Below are 17,793 nucleotides of genomic sequence, written 5' to 3'. Positions count from 1 at the left end.
TGAAGTTGAGACATCATCATACATGGTAATAAGATAAGAAACCTTTATTGATCCTCAGAGGAGAGATTCAGGTGTTGCAGCAGCACAAAGACAGATATAAGTCCAGATAAACAGAGAGACTAAAAAATAAATAATTAGAAGTTTATGAAATAAAAATAGAAACCAAACCAAACCAAAGACCAGTGTTGTACTTAAACTAACATTGCCGTATACGGTCTCTGATATGATTAATAATATGACATCTACTATATGTAGATTAAGACGACAACACTTTTGGTTTATTTTTCATGAAACAGGTCCAGCAGCGGAAACACGTTTCTGTGCGGTGAAATGACTGAAATCCCTGTTAAATCATCTGTTAGAAGTGGGAGGAGGTTCAGAGTGTGCAGTCTGAAGATAGAATAATAATAATCTTTATTTATAGAGCACTTTTCAAAAACAAGTTACAAAGTGCTTTAACAAGTGTAAAGACAATAATACCCAAGAGACAATAATACAAAAACAATAGAAAAGAAGACCCTGAGGCGTCTCACTACTTTCAGATTTGCTTGTTGGTGCTTCGTTCTGACTGGAGTTTGGTTCTTAGAGACATGACAGTTTAATACAGCTGGGCGATGCGGGCAAAAATGTTATCACGATAATAAATTTCATATCAAATCGGTATCGATAATTATCAGGATAAATGTCAAATCATTATTTAAGGCTGATTTTTGCTTCTGAGTGAAAGTTAATGCGGTTTTAAACTTTTACTTTGTGGTCAGAACAAACAGCTCATCACTTCACAAACCTGAGGCAGAACATTCAGAACTATTCTGATTAAATCTGTTTTATATGTTTAACAAATATGCACGAGGAAAATTAAGTAAAATCGGTTTTCCACAACAAGATTAAGATCTTAGAAGGAACATTAAGTGCTGATTCATTTGTGATTCAAATGAATAAAATCAAAAATTTATTGGACATTTGTTATTGAGGAAAATTATATTGAGATAATTATCACTATTGTTTTATTGCTCAGCCCTACAGGCCGTCTCTCTGGCCTTGGCAGTGAGATTATCTGCTGTTATCAAGCTGACGCTTGGAACCACAACTGTAATAAATCCACTAATTTGAGACGACTGAGTCTGAACAGAGAGTGTTTTTATTCATCTGAGCGTGAACAGGAACCATGAGGAGGATGTGATGAACAGAAGTCAGGCATGAACGTGTTTGTTCAGGTGACAGTCCGGGTGTGTTGCAAGGGACGGGTGTTTGACGTCACAACCCGAGCTGCAAACGTCCCGTACATCCAGGGAGGAAGATTTACTGGCGTTGAAAGAGTGAGACCCAAATCTGAGAGGAGGGTATCTTCACAGACTTTTTGGAGCTGAACACGATTGAGCCTCATGGAGTTACTGAAACACGGGGTTTCACTTCTTTCTGTGACAATGATCCTTCAGCCGTACTTATGTGAAATGATGCAATTCTTGTGACTCACTTATGTTTTTCTAGATTTATCATGTTTATGACTTTTGAATTAGAGAATTATGTGTAACACGTTTCTGTTTTCACTTGAAAAAAACAAAAAAAGCAAGAGAAAAGATGCAGACTGGGATTACGGGTCATGTGATTTAGACACTACCTATTTAACACACCTGGCTGTGAGTGCAGAGTAAAGTACTCACAGTAAAGTAAAACTCTGTGTCCATCTTATTTTACAGACTCTTTATTCCCGTGTATCTCTCTTCCTCTTGCCAGGCTGTGGTTGAATATATGATTTTTTGTTCCTAACTAACTTGCCTGATTAAACAAAAGTTTAATAAAAAATGTAAAGAAGTAATCCGAGTGTGCGGTGGCTCCTGCGACCTGACTGCTGAGCTCTGCAAAGGTGTCTTTCTTGTTTATTAGTACAAACACGCTCATCTGGAAGATGTCTGAGGTTCTGAGGACAGAACATGAAACAACAAGCACGTTTTCTTTTTTACATGTTTCAAAGTACTCAAGTCTTGTACTTAAGTAAAAAGTACAGAAGTATAATCATTAAAAGTATTCCCACACTGAACCTTTAAGAGTTAATCCTGAATTTAACATCCACGCTGGAGATAAAGAGCAGCTCCGGGTCCAGACACACATCATAGAAATACTGTTCTGTTTTATTTCCTTCAAGCTTTACTCGCTGATTACCAAACTGCTGACAGTGAAAATGCTTCACTTTTAGTTCAAAGTCAAAATCAAATCACACACATTCTGAGATGTGTTGATATTATTATTATATTATTAATCAGAAGCTGCCTGCGGAGTTTAGATCAGTACGGTGGCCCAGAGAGCTCATCTTTAGAAAACATCTTCACCTGTTTGACAACACTTGCAGCAAAGTGAGAAAACACAACGTAAACACAGAAATAAAGTCTCCTTTTTCTTCAGTGAACCTCGACTCGTTATTTAGACATTAATACATTATAAAAATAAGGGAAACATATTGTTATTGACAGGAACTCAATATTTAAGGAAAAGAAAATGTTAACGGCAGTAAAAAGAAGAAGCCGTCTGCTCTGTGCGGTTTTCCAGCTGTGGCGACTTCTTGACAGCAGATTTAAACACGTGTGCCTGACTGAAAGCAGCAGAGGACAAATTCCTGCAGAGGATCGTGAACATCCAGGAGTTGGGACGTCGCTGCAGGGACGCTGTTCTCCTGAATGATTCGGTTCTTGTTGGCTGCAGCTGAAACGAGCCGTGTCTGCTTTTACAATGTAGTTCTCAGGGTATGTTCACGATTATTCCATCCATAAGTGACACAATGACAGAGTGTGTGATTATTTAGGTCATAGGTTTCATGCACTTTCTGTTATAAAACATCTAAAAGCAAAAATACAATCAGATGGAGGTCCGGGGTCTAATTTGTGTCAGTTCGGGGGTCCTCGATGTGAATGTACAACGTCTGTAGGGAAGTTTGACTCTAATGTTTTCCAGAACCTCAGGCTCCATCCACATTCCTGCTTTCATACACTAAACTGAAACCATCTCCGTCCACACCGGCCTTTCAGAACTGATCTCCGTCTGTTTTAAAATGACGGAAAACGCACATCATGTGACCGTTCACATACACTGAGCATGTGCGTGTACGTTTAAACAGGAAGCAGATTGTCTACGCCGCTACTGACAGAGTTTTAGTTTTGGTGTTTTTATTAAAATACTCTGTACTGTGTAAATAACACTTCTACATTTGTCCTCTGCATGTCTCCGTATTGACTTTGCCTCTTTGTCCTCCCGTGTTCCTCTCAGTAACACTTCCACCTGAAATCTCTGCTGCTCTTCGTTCGTCTGTAGCAGAACTTTCTTCTGTAGCTGCGCAGTAGACAATCCGCTTCCTGTTTACACCGGCACGCACACGCCCAGTGTACGTGAGCGGTCACGTGATGTGCGTTTTCAGTCGTTTTCTTATAGACAGAGATCAAATCTGATACGCAGCTGAAACGCTGTTGTGGACGGAGATCGTTTTTGTTTTAAAAGCTCCATTTTAAAAAGAAGACACAGCAGTGTGGCTGTAGCCCGAGAGTCCCTGAGTTCTTCTGTATGATTCTGTCATTGTTCAGGTCACCATCGAACGTTCGCCCGAGGAGGAAGGAGTGTAGAGAGAGAACGGGTGGATTCTCTGTATTTACCTGCACTGACGCAGTAACTGGCTCCTCAGGTCAAACAGATATCAATTTACACACCAGGCTTTGGTTCATACCGTCAAACGTTTACTGAGTCTCCTGTTCTTATAGAACAAACACGTTCGGGTTCTCCGGCTTCTTGTTCCTGCAGTTGGCTGTAAAAGTTGAAACGTTCCTTCGGGCTGAGGCGGCGGGTCAGTTCAGGTATTTGGGGATGCATCCTTGCAGGTCGATAATCTCGGGCCAGTTCTGGTATTTGTTCTTAGCGTTGTCGTTCTTTATGAGCTGGAACAGAAACACGGCTCAGATTCAACATCAACAGGAAGCCAGAAACTGCAACGCTTCGTCCATTAATTGATCAGTTAAAGAACGTTTGTAGATCTGATGCTGTTATTTGTCGGTCATACGTCGCCTCAGGCTCTGGAACATTTAGTAACCACACAATCAATTTATTGTCAAATTAATCAATAATGAAAATAATTGTTTGATGGAGCTGAAGGAATAGTCCAACATTTAGTGAATCCTCTTCTTCTTCCTCTCTGAGAGTCAGATGTTCAGACCGATACCACTCTCACGTCTGTACGCTAAATACGAAGCTACACTCAGCAGCTGGTTAGCTTAGCTTAGCATAAAGGCTGGAAATAGGGGGGAACAACTAGCCTGGCTCTTTACAAAGGGAACCCAATCCACATACCAGCTCCTCTAAAAGCTCATTGATCAACACGTTACATCTGCTTTGTTTCATCTGGGCAAACAGTGTAAAGATGATATTTTACTGTTTTCTTTACAGACTAACCAGGCTAGCTGTTAGCCTGTTTCCAGTCTTTATGCTAAGCTAGCTGTTAGCCTGTTTCCAGTCTATATGCTAAGCTAGCTGTTAGCCTGTTTCCAGTCTATATGCTAAGCTAGCTGTTAGCCTGTTTCCAGTCTTTATGCTAAGATAGCCGTTTCCCCCCGTTTCCAGTCTTTATGGTAAGCTAGCTGTTAGCCTGTTACCAGTCTTTATGCTAAGCTAGCTGATTTCCCCCCCCCCCCCCCGTTTCCAGTCTTTATGCTAAGCTAGCTGTTTCCCCCCCGTTTCCAGTCTTTATGCTAAGCTAGCTGTGTCCCCCCCGTTTCCAGTCTTTATGCTAAGCTAGCTGTTTCCCCCCCGTTTCCAGTCTTTATGCTAAGCTGGCTGTTTCCCCCCGTTTCCAGTCTTTATGCTAAGCTAGCTGTTAGCCTGTTTCCAGTCTATATGCTAAGCTAGCTGTTTCCCCCCCATTTCCACTCTTTATGCTAAGCTAGCTGTTAGCCTGTTTCCAGTCTTTATGCTAAGCTAGATGTTTCCCCCCGTTTCCGGTCTTTATGCTAAGCTAGCTGTTTCTCTCCGTTTCTAGTCTTTAGGCAAAGCTAGCAGTTTCCACCTGTTTCCAGTCTTTATGCTAAGCTAAGCTAGCAGTTATGCCAGTGTTGTCAGTCTGTATTTATCCTTAACATCTCGTATGTTTGGAAACTTTGGGGAAATATTTGGTTGCTCATCATGAATTTCACTGATGGATCGAGTGGACCATTCAGCTATTCAGACAGGGAACTTTACTAAACGCTATATGAGCGGATTCAATTTTAATAAATTAGATATGCCTTTACAATGCAAGTAAAAACTAGCGTATTGCAATCGGCCACACCGCCATATTATTAGTGAGGACTTAAAGCTAGCTAAAGGGTTGATCTCCTTAATGCTCATCGGTAAACCATTCCACATAATGCAGCTGAACACAGGAAAGAGTTCTTCCCCATTCAACTCTTGAACCTGAAGGTAACCAAATCAGTTACTCCCTCTTGTGGTGTAATTAAGGATGGGTTGTTTGGGGTCGAACAGGTTCAGATGGATCAATATTCCAATATGAGCTTGTTACCTTCTCGAAGCTGCTCTGCACCGCTGCTCCTTTCCCGCCAACAAACACCCAGTTATCCCTGAAGCCAAGCGACTTGACAGCAGAGCTCCCCAGCTCAGAAATCAGCTTCCTCGCATCTTCATTTAACCTGTTCAACAGGAGCACAGACGCCATCACCATTAATGTCTAAACCGCTGGCAACAACAGCGAGTCCACCCAAAACATGCGTCTGATTCCAGATATCGTTGTACTTTACTACGAAAGCAGTTAGCATAGCATAGCCCGGATCAGGCCAAACTCCATTCAGAAAACAAGCATTTTAAAAGTTGTTTGCTTGTCATCTTGCTGACAGACCTGACAAAGCTTGAATTCATATGTTTAACAAACCAGCGTCATGTTGTTGTTAAATCAGCATCCGTTTGATCCGTTTATTGAAACTAAATCACAGCAAAATGTTTATTTTGGGTTCATCCAGCGGTCAAAGTCACGCAATGGGAATTTAGAAACTGTCATTACTCTTGATGTAAAAGAATAAACACTTACTTTGTTGAAGGCTCGTCGTAGGACGCCATCAGCACAACGGAGCCGTCTGTGATGCTCTTCAGGAGCTCGATGAGAGGTTTCACATCTGCAACACAAACATGGCGTCCATCATAAAATCTTTCAGTGTTAACATCATGTGACACACAGGAGCACACTGCTGCTACGTACCGCCGCTGTACATTTCGAAGCTGGCGATCTTTGTGACTTCTCCTGTTTTACCTGTTGAAGAAAGACACCTGTGAATCTACCTGCAGCCACTTCATGAAGACAGAGAGACGCAGGTTCTCCGTCCAACACTCACCGTTTATTATAACGATGTTGATCCCATATCCAGCGTTGTTCAGCACCGAGCCAAGAACCCTGAGGAAGGTTAGAGGTTCTGTTAATGTCAGGTGGCAGAGGACAGACACTAGAGACCAGAAGGACAGACACTAGAGACCAGAAGGACAGAGACCAGAAGGACCAGAGGACAGACACCAGAAGGACAGAGACTAGAGACCAGAAGGACAGAGACCAGAAGGACAGAGACCCGAAGGACCAGAAGGACAGAGACCTGAGACCAGAAGGATAGAGACTAGAGACCAGAAGGACAGAGACCAGAAGGACCAGAGGACAGAGACCAGAAGGACAGAGACCTGAGACCAGAAGGACAGAGACTAGAGGGACAGGGACCGGAGGGACAGGGACCAGAGGGACAGAGACTAGAGACCAGAAGGACAGAGACTAGAGGGACAGGGACCGGAGGGACAGGGACCAGAGGGACAGAGACTAGAGACCAGAAGGTCAGACACTAGAGGGCAGAATGACAGAGACCAGAAGGACCAGAGGACAGAGACCCGAAGGACCAGAAGGACAGAGACTAGAGGGACAGGGACCGGAGGGACAGAGGACAGAGATTAGAGGACCAGAAGGACAGAGACCAGAAGGACATAGACCAGAGACCAGAAGGACAGAGACTAGAGGACCAGAGGACAGAAGGACAGAGACCCGAAGGACCAGAGGACAGAGACTGGAGGACCAGAGGACAGAGACTAGAGACCAGAAGGACAGAGACCAGAAGGACAGAGACCCGAAGGACAGAGACTAGAGGGACAGGGACCAGAGGGACAGAGGACCAGAGGACAGAGACTAGAGGACCAAAGGACAGAGACTAGAGGACCAGAGGACAGAAGGACAGAGACCCGAAGGACCAGAGGACAGAGACTGGAGGACCAGAGGACAGAGACTAGAGACCAGAAGGACAGAGACCAGAAGGACAGAGACCCGAAGGACAGAGACTAGAGGGACAGGGACCAGAGGGACAGAGGACCAGAAGACAGAGACTAGAGGACCAGAGGACAGAGACCAGAAGGACAGAGACCTGAGACCAGAAGGACAGAGACTAGAGGGACAGGGACCGGAGGGACAGGGACCAGAGGGACAGAGACTAGAGACCAGAAGGACAGACACTAGAGGGCAGAATGACAGAGACCAGAAGGACCAGAGGACAGAGACCCGAAGGACCAGAAGGACAGAGACTAGAGGGACAGGGACCGGAGGGACAGAGGACAGAGATTAGAGGACCAGAAGGACAGAGACCAGAAGGACATAGACCAGAGACCAGAAGGACAGAGACTAGAGGACCAGAGGACAGAAGGACAGAGACCCGAAGGACCAGAGGACAGAGACTGGAGGACCAGAGGACAGAGACAAGAGACCAAAGGACAGAGACTAGAGGGACAGGGACCAGAGGGACAGAGGACAGAGACTAGAGGATCAAAGGACAGAGACTAGAGACCAGAAGGACAGAGACCCGAAGGACAGAGACCTGAGACCAGAAGGACAGAGACTAGAGGGACAGGGACCGGAGGGACAGGGACCAGAGGGACAGAGGACAGAGATTAGAGGACCAGAAGGACAGAGACCAGAAGGACAGAGACTAGAGGGACAGAGGACCAGAGGGACAGAGGACCAGGGGACAGAGACCAGAGGACCACAAGGACAGAGACTAGAGGACCACAGACCAGAGGGACAGAGACCAGAAGGACCAGAGGACCAGGGACCACAGGGACAGAGGACCATAGACCAGAAAGACAGAGACTAGAGGACCAGAGGAACAGAAACCAGAAGGACAGAGACTAGAAGACCAGAGGACCATAGACCAGAAAGACAGAGACTAGAGGACCAGAGGAACAGAGACCAGAAGGACAGAGACTAGAGGACCAGAGGACAGAAGGACAGAGACTAGAAGACCAGAGGACAGAGACTAGAGGACGGAGACCAGAGACTAGAGGGACAGGGACCAGAGGGACAGAGGACCAGAGGACAGAGACTAGAGGACCAGAGACCAGAGGGACAGAGAATAGAGGACAGAGACAGTAAGAGGTACAAAACGAGTGAGGAGTTAAACAAGTCACTAAACTACACTAGAGAGTCTGAAGAAGCAGCCAGAGGAAAAGAAAGCTGCACATCCAGCTGATATCAGACAACATCTCAGCAGCAGGAGGCTCGGGGAGGCAAATCAGCTGCTGCGCAACAAACGCGTTGAATTGATCTGATGAAACGCAGTGATCGATTGCTGACAAGTGATGTGAAGCAAATAAAACTGCACAGAGTAGAATTAAAGGATATCAGAAGAGGAAATGAAGGGAAAGCCAAGCTTGTGGTTATAAACTTCCAACAGCCGATGCTGAGGCTTACTGTGCACGTTGGATGCAGCGCGATTACAGAGTCAATGCAAAGACGCGGAGAGAAGTTGAACTACCTGTAAGTTCAGAAAATACGTGATTCCAGCTATCGTTGTACTTTTCTATGAAAGACGTTAGCATAGCATAGCCATTACATTAGCATAGCGTAGCCCTGATCAGGCCAAACTCCATTCAGAAAACAAGCATTTTTAATTGTCTGCTTGTCATCTTGCTGACAGACTCAACAAAGCATGGATTCATATGTTTAACAAATCAGCGTCATGGTTCCTTTAATTCAGCATCAGTTTCATTCATTTATTGAAACTAAATAACAGCAAAATGTTTATTTTGGGTTCATACAGCTGTAGTAATAGCGGGTTGTGTTTATTCCATAGACTGTATATAAAAAGGTTTATTCGCAATATCGCGTTGTGTGAACACTCAGCAGTTATCCAGCGGTAAAACCCCCGCGAGGAAAACGACACAAGGATTAAATTTGCGTTTGGTCCAAATGCACAGTTAACGTTAGGCGGCGTGCAGCACATGAGCAAGAAAAAAAAAAAGGAGGAGTTTGGCTGCGAGCAAAACAATACAAATTTTTCAGATCTGGATACAAAAAGGATCGAACGCAGTACTCGTTTGACAGGAGAAGATTCGATACTACTCAGTCGCTGCTGGACTGTTTCGTTCGATACCTTGAAAGTATCGAGTACCGATACCCAGCCAAAGTACTGCATATTAAATCTGTCACCTTTCCACGCTTTCCAGACATGTAGAGCATCTGATCTGATCTCGACCACAACAACATCTAAAACGGTCACAGCTGTCCACTGACGTCAGTGGAGCCACACGATTGGCTGAATATGTTTTCCAGCTCTGATGTTAAAAAGCAGACGATTGGCTTTGTTGCTGGAGGGAGGTGTTTTTCTCTAAAGGATTCTATTCAGGAATCTTTAAACATCAGGTCACTTTCCCCTTAAATGGTCTCTGCTAAAACCAAACCAGCAACTCTATCTGATTCAGACTTTGTGTGTCTGTGTTCGACCACTGTGGCCTTATTTTATTTTTAAATCTGAAATCAAAAACACAAGACTCGTTTGGGTTTTTTACGTAGAGATAAAACTCGGGAAACAAGCAAGCCTTGAGGAGAAAGGAAAACACCTACAGCTTGTTTTGGATGCAGATCTTTGGAGCCACGACGTTAGCGGCTCCGCTCTGGATGAAGAAGCTGAAGTGATCCTCCGGACACTCTTTATTTATGACGCACGATCCTGAAACGCAGAACACATTGATGAACCAGATCAACGTCACAACAGTTCACTCTGATCCGGTTGACTCAATCACTAACCTGACTGTTTAGGAGGCGTCTTGAAGGTCTGAGGGGCGGCGCCTTCAGATAAAGCACGCCGCCAGTCAACTGGAACAACAAGAGTTAGAGTCACAGGAAGACGACTACACAGACAGGTCAAGTTAAAGTGATGCTCCACTAAAGATCTGTCCAAAATAACCACGTTCATGCCAGTTACTGTGTAGTTCCAGAATTTCAGAAAAAATATGTTCCGTAGTCAACGGCGAGAGACGATTGATGTTTAGATCCCGTTTGAACTGACAAACATCATGTGAGTAATTCAGGACACAATGCAAACAGGATCTAAACATTAGACATCTCTCGCTGTAGAATACCGAACATATTTTTTCTGAAATAAGGTTCCTTTGTGGTCTGAAAAAAAGGGGCGGGGCTTAAGCTCTCTAAAATGTACATTTATTCATTTAGCTGACGCTTTTATCCAAAGCGACTTACAATTGCTATACATCTCAGAGGTCACATGCCTCTGGAGCAACGAGGGGTTAAGTGTCTTGCTCAGGGACACATTAGTGTGTCACAGTGAACCCGGGTCTCTCACCGCTCCATCACCGTCACCCAAAATAATTTGCGAAATGCTTTAATCTCACAAATCGTCCACACACAGTGGTTTTAAAAGAACAAACTGATGACGGAAGGCAGTCTGTGAGGGACGAAAGGTTCCTACATGTGAATGCCGTAGCGGCAAAGATGCCGTAATTCTGCAGGACGAATGTGATGAGGACGACCACGGGCACCATCACCATCACGACCTGCAGAACCCCTGCAGGACACAGAGACAAGACTTATAAGATGAGTCTTTATTAATCGCAGCACAGAGGAATGTAAAGAGCAAGATGCAATAAAAGTAGAATAAGTTTGGCATTCTCATGTAGATGTATTATACACACTGGGTGTGGCAAACTGGCTCGCTAGTGGCGGGGTAGCGAGCCAGTTTGCCACGCCCCTGCGAGGCGATCATATGACATGTAAATTCCCACCACATTTGAATTTTGTGCAAAGTTTGGTGAGTTTTTGTGCATGTTTAAGCCGCCAAGAATGTGATTACTTTGGGAAAATAATAATTCCTGACATATGAACAGCATGCTTCATGCTCAGGCCCTAAATACAACAGATTTGTACAAACTGACACGCTCAGAATAGAGACAAAAATAGAGTCTGTCAGTTGTGGAGTCTGATGGCAGAAGGCACAAATGAGCCACCAAAACTGGATATAAAGATTATGTGAGGGGCGAGATTAGGGTTGCGTATCGAGAACTGGTTCTAAGTTGGAATTGGTACCAGATTTCCAAGAACCGTGGATTCATTAAGAGACGTGTGTTTGGATTCTGCTTCTCTATTCCTAACTTTCTGCATATCTCAGCTCCTGACTGAACTGCAGAAGGCATTTTACAGTCCATCAAAGTGTCTATTATCTGCCAGGAGCTGCTACGCCGACCTCACCTCACCTCATTTGAAAAGGTGCCATGTTCACATTTAAAGAGGTTACTTCACCAAACAAAAACACAAAGAGGAGGGAAAACCAAATCATGACTCAGCAGGGATGATGTTCCAGGAGAAAAGTTGATCTACAGGAGAAACCAACCCGTTCTCACTCCTCAACTCGTCACATATGGCCAGAACCTGGACTTTGAACCAGGAGAGTGGGGTTCGTGTCCCGTGTGAAACAATAACATTAAATGTTTTTATTTGAGTTAGGCATATTGCGTAAGTTACGCAAGTGACGTAACTAACATGTTACCTGACGTACGTAGTTATTTTAACCCAAATCAAGTCAGGATCTTTTCTGAACCTTAACCAAGTACTTTTGTTACCTAAACCCAACCAAACTGCAACGTTTCACAACTGGCGATGTTTGGAAATGCTAGCATTTTATTTTGAGGGGCTAACCGGATTTTGCATATTTGTTTTTGCTAAGCTAACTTGACCGTGGAGCCTTAAACATCTAAAAATGACGCTGAACGGGGACCCAAGGCGTTGAAAAGCGACGCCAAAGGGCTTTGACCAAGCGTCAATATGTGACGAGTCAGGAGTGAGAACGTGTTGGAGAAACAGATCTGACAGAATGACGGACTTAGATTCTGTTTTAATTGTCACCTGCCGCCTGAATTTGGTTTATTGTTGTTTATACATTTTTTCCTTTACATAAATTACAACATTTCAACCAGAAATCGTTGCGATTCAGGAAATGAACTGTTTAATGCTCAAAGTCTTCATAGAGCTCAGCATTAAAGATTTAAAAAGTTAAAATCTCGTCACACCCCTAGTCATGAGCTAAAAAAGGCTGCAAACAATTAGACTAAGCTCAAATAGTTTTTAAAGAATTGTTATGGATGCAAGGAAACTTTGAATTACCTCAAAGTGCCAAAGTAAACATTTTTTTATACTTATATAAAGTCCTGAGCTGGACACACTCGTGGTTAAGTTCAGTTTTTCTCTAAAATATTGGGACGCAGTGCTGCATAGGACTCTCTAGTTGAGCAGGTGTGTCTGTGATCAGGTGATAATCAGCCTGTCTAATCATATGTTGAAGCAACAGTCCAATCACTGCTCCAGCAGCTGTGTCTTCCAGCAGAGGTTAAATCTGACTAAACTGCGGAGCTGTCAGGTTAACTCCCATATTGTTTCCTTATTCTTTGTTTGCAGTGCTGTGTAAACTTGCACCAGAGAGTGAGCGGCTCTCGTCGGACTGGAGGCTGAGAGAATGAATAAATCTGTGAGACGTGTGATCAAACAGAACAACTGGAAGCTTTTGGTTTGTTTGTTCGGTCATTCTGTTCTAACCAAACCAGGCAAAATAAAACTAAACTCAACTAAACAAACTCAGTCAATACTCATAACTATAAAATCCAGACGTCAGTAGTTTAAAATAAAGTTTCGCTCCATGTGGACCAATTCCAACAGTAAAACCTGTTAGAAACTCCACAACAAATCCTTTACAGTTAATTATTATTAATACCTTTACTTTTACTTATTTAAAATTCTTTACCACGGCCGGTTTAAATCAAACAGCAAATACATTACTACATTTAAAATAATACATGAACAGCTTTAAGTATCTAAATCCTGCTCTACTGTTAATATCTGACTCTGTGATCCCACAAGAGGACTGGATCAAGGTGAGCTTCTGTTAAATCTGCAGATAATCTGTAAATAATGTCAACAATGAGGAAGTTACCATGGTAAGACACCGCGCACACAAAGAACCTGTTTGAACTTACTGAAGTTCTGGCGTCTCGTCATTCTTGTTCTTCCTGTTAAAAAATAAAAACAGGTTCAGGACTAAAAGACTGACTCACCAATTAAGTGACTGACTCATCACATCAGCAGCTGCAACAACAACACAACAGCAGAGAGAAGTGAGAGATTTCAAAGTTCTGCCTTCAGAAGTTTCTATAAACCAGTCGGTAACTGGACACCACATCTTCCCGCAGCGGCAAGTCACAGAATCAGTTTACTGTCACATAAAACCAGAGCAGGACGTCCTCACATCATCATCAATCACCGATCAATCACTCATTATTAATAGTTTACAGCACAGGAGCAAAAAAGTAAAAGTAAATGTCTCCCTGCACAGGTCCAGGTCAGGTTCACAACTCTGCAGTCCAGCAACAAGAAGACGACCATGAAACTAGAATGTATGAACAGAGAGAAACTTACCTACTGTGACTGTGAGCATGCCTGTGGCGTTCTGCGCCCGCGAGGCGTTCAGATACCTGAGCTGATTCTGCTCCACCTCCCTGATCACCTGGTTACAGACCAAGCAGCTCCTAGAGGGCCGGACTCCACATTACTCAGCTGCTGATAATGAAGGAATATTTACAGCTCTGAGGGAGCTCATGAGACTGAAGCGTCTGTTTTAAGCCTCCTGTGATTGGCCCACGTCTTGTTTGTTAAAATATTACGTTTGTCATATTTAAGGGGTTCATTCAAGAGTGTAAAGAGCGTGAGTCAGATTCATGCCCACTGAGGTTTGACTGTTTAAACAGGGAAAACTTCCTGATAACAGTTTGCTACGTTCTCCTGTTTACCTTTAAGGTGGTGCATGGAGGCGGAATTTTATGATGGAGTGAATAAGTTACAGATCTGCCTCTGACCTGGATTTAATGAGAGTAATGAATCTGTTAACAAGCCAGCTGGGAGAGACGTGTTTTTCCTCATGTTGCTGCAGAAAAACATCTGGGTGTCCGTCTTTCTAAAGCCCCTTTTTCACATCAAGGCACGAGCTCGACTCACCTTGTCACGGAAATCGTATGTTTCCCCGGTGCAGACTTAAACGAGTAAATGGATTAAAACAACCCGTTGGCTTTTGGTTGATTCATTAAAGGAGAAAAACAAGGACGTACAGCTGCGTCAGACGTCTAGCACCTTGGGCAGTATCAGACATCTGCTCCCTCACACAGGGGCCTTGAAAACTCAGGAGACACAACAATCTCACAGATGTTCATGCATAAACCCTGGCAGAGCCTAGTGGACAGTAAAATAACAGAGGAGGTCACTGTAAGTACACAATGGTAGATAAATAATTATCAGCATAGATACATCTCTGCCACAACAATCCTCCCTCTGGCCCCAACGTGGACACAACATTACTTTTAAAGGTTCAGTGTGTCACATTTCAGAGGATCTACTGACAGAAACACAATATAAGATCCATAACTATGTTTAAAGTGGTGTATAAAGACCTTACGTGATGAACTGTTTTTATTACCTTACCATGAGACATTTCTGTCATACATACGCCGCGGGGCCTCTGACATGGACGTCGCCATGTTGCGCCGGCATGTTTCTACAGTAGCCCAAAAGGACAAACAGCGCCACAGAGTGACGAAGAAGTAGCAGTAGTCTGATTTATAGAAGTAAGAAGAGAAGTGAAATCTGGACAAACGGAGGAGCACACGTGTTATTTAGCTCCGTGCCGACAAAGCGTGTCGTCAGAGACATTTTAGGGGAGACACGCCACTCAGTCGCACCCTCAATACAGCCCTATGGGGAAAGCCCATAGCGGCAAAGATGGCGATTAGAAAGATGGCGCCCCTCCCGCTAGAAAGCCAATCATCTGCTTGTGTGGTAAAGTGGTAAAACATTTCAGCAAATCGTGTGGTTTCTACTACCATAAGTAAAACCGGTCGGGAAAAAACGCTTTTTAAACCTTATTTTGACACAAAGTTGTCAAACTTTTTCAGCGATTTTTATCAGATTTTACTGCTTATTTTACTGCTGATTCTATTCAAGTAGTTTTTATATCCTGGTGACCTGTGAAAGTGCAGATCTGGCTCTCTGCGTATTCATTCAGACAGGAGCCTGGTCTTGTTAGTCTGAAATAGCAGCCCGGAGGCCGGGACTTGCCTCTGGCCACCGAAGCTTCTCCTGCACGCTTTCAAAGGGAGGGGTAAGTGGTGACTGATGGTGCATTCATGTGGTATTGGAAAAACCAGAATCTTTTTTTCCCCCCACACACACTGAAGTTGAAAGAATGACTACACAACTCGGGACACGGGACCATCCGAGGAGCACCTGAAAGCACCGTGAGCCACTGCTTGCAATTTGCAACCCTCACCCCTAGATGTCACTAAAACTTACACACTGAACCTTTAAACAGACACATCATTAATTGACAACAGAAGATTAGCTGTCTTTGCAGAACATTCTTGAGTTGGGAGCAAGCTAGGGGAACAAATATTGGTATTTTAACATTCATCGTGTGAGGATGAGCTGATTAGTTCAGTTGTAATTCTTATCTATATTGTCTCTTAGATAAACCTGCTGGATAAAATAATAGGAACTATTAGGATAGTTGCACCCGACTACGTTTGTGTTTATTTTGCCTTTGTTTAAAGGCTGCTGCCTGGACACGTCAGATAAAAGTTGTTTTCTGTTTTGGCAGGGACAGTCACATCACCATAACAAGTGTATGCTTCTTACTTATCGAATAAATGGCCCTTCTACAGGAAATGAACTACTAATAATGAGTTTGCTCTTTATCTGAGCAAAGTCATTCACACAATGGGTGAATGGGAGATATGTGTCCTCGAAGGGCTTATACACTGAGAAACTGGTTACAGTTATTAGGAAAAACAGTAATTAAACAACAGTTACTAATTAAAAGGTTCATGGTCACATTGGGGCTTACATAAGTACATGTTTTGTAAAAAGCTCATATTTATTTTGTTTGTTTGCATGTTTTTCGTGTGCACAATGTCTTCCTTTTCCGTTTCCAGCCGTTTCGTAAAGTTTGATGGTGTTCTGATGCTTCTGATTGGTTCTCCTTTTTCGCCCGTCTGCCAGTTAAACTGCCTCTCAAGCTGTCTTTGGAAATGGTTTAAAACATTCATTAGATGTGTAGAAAAGTAATCAAAAAGTAATTAAATGTAATAAGTTACACTGATAAAGTAATTGAAATAGTTTCATTGATATTTCATTATAAAGAAGTTGTTTTCTGCTGTTTCCCCTCTCCTTTATTGAGTTATCTATCTTTTTTGTGCATGTAACAGGTTTGAAAAATGAAAAAGCTCAAAGTCCAGCCCAAAAGGAGTTCCCATCTCCCACAGAAAACTCTGCTCTGGACTGTCTGAAAACAGCTCGTTTGTAGTCCAGCCTTTTTTCCGTTATCAAGTTGCGTCATGTCGTAACACAGCAGCCAGTGTGGCACGCCCTCAGAAACACTGGTGGAGAAACACACTGAGCTGCAGCACATAGTGACAAGACGTCTGCCCGCTGCCTCTCCTCACCCTCCCTACCCAACGTTCAAGCCCCTCCAGGCAGTCAGAGGAAAGAAAGCTGTTACTGTGACGTAGAGACGGAGCTCAGGTAAAACGTTATGAAAGATGAATGAGTTACAGAATAATAACTCACCACTCTGAAAGTCTTGATCCAGTCTGATCAGTTGCTAAGCTGCTTTGGGAACATGTACAGCTGAACCGAAGCTGTTTTCATCAGCTTGTCAAGACCCGCCCTACTCTGCTTCTGATGGGCTACTAGGCCACAACTAGGTATTATCATAGACCGACGTCACCTGATTTGAAGCCTTGAGTCAGAGAAAATGAACAGCTAAACTTTTTCAACGGTGCAGGTCAAATTTACACAATGACGCTGGTACGAGTCGCCTCTACCCTGAATTACACACATGCAGTTTGATGTAAAACTGTTGAGGTATAAGACTGAAAATACATAATTACAAACCCAAAAGTCGTGTATGTGACGTCGTAACTTTTTCTCTCTGAATGACTGAAGCTAAAATCAAAAAGCTTCCATGTGTAGATGATGTGATAAAAGAACAGAGTGGTTGGATTAAACACATCAGGTGAGATAAATTTCTAGCTAGCTAGACATGTGACTATTGTTTTATGACAAACTGCAACCTTCTTGACGGACAAAATTATCTTTTGAATTGACAAACATCATGCATGTAATTCAGGGCTCAGTTCAAACAGGATCAAAAAATAAGTTGACTGTCGCCGTCACTACTGTACATATTTTTTCCAAAATAAGCCCCCATGGGCCGGAAGCAGAAGGGAGTGACTTAGACTCTCTATTTACTAAATGAACATAAATCAGCTGAGAAGTAGCCTAATTTTCTCAGAGACTTCTAAACAATCACACTTCTTTCTGCAGCCGGTGGAGTCGCCCCCTGCTGGCTGCTGGAGTGAACGCAGGTTTAAGGCTCTTCCACATTTGCCTCCCTTTTCCAGTAGCATGTAGCTGAAGTA

The 17,793-nt window shown here is 43.4% G+C and overlaps 1 protein-coding gene across 1 annotated transcript; it reads right to left on the bottom strand.

The window, feature by feature from the left end:
• Positions 1 to 19: 19 nt before the first annotated feature.
• On the bottom strand, positions 20 to 13,871 carry LOC119894366 (protein FAM3C-like). The gene is made up of 10 exons (XM_038707071.1): positions 13,745 to 13,871; positions 13,306 to 13,338; positions 10,752 to 10,847; positions 10,070 to 10,138; positions 9,887 to 9,992; positions 6,357 to 6,415; positions 6,224 to 6,274; positions 6,056 to 6,140; positions 5,534 to 5,660; positions 20 to 3,920 (listed from the first exon to the last, which is right to left on the bottom strand). The coding sequence occupies exons 1-10, from the start codon at positions 13,761 to 13,763 to the stop codon at positions 3,831 to 3,833; spliced, it is 735 nt and encodes a 244-aa protein (XP_038562999.1). The 5' UTR covers positions 13,764 to 13,871; the 3' UTR covers positions 20 to 3,830.
• Positions 13,872 to 17,793: the final 3,922 nt, after the last annotated feature.

This window comes from Micropterus salmoides, unplaced genomic scaffold (assembly GCF_014851395.1).
Source record: "Micropterus salmoides isolate LMB-PRFRI ecotype aquatic unplaced genomic scaffold, ASM1485139v1 Ms_hic_scaffold_8, whole genome shotgun sequence".
Lineage (NCBI taxonomy): Eukaryota > Metazoa > Chordata > Actinopteri > Centrarchiformes > Centrarchidae > Micropterus > Micropterus salmoides.
Note: the sequence above shows the minus strand (reverse complement) of the source record. Positions and strands in the feature narration are given on the sequence as shown.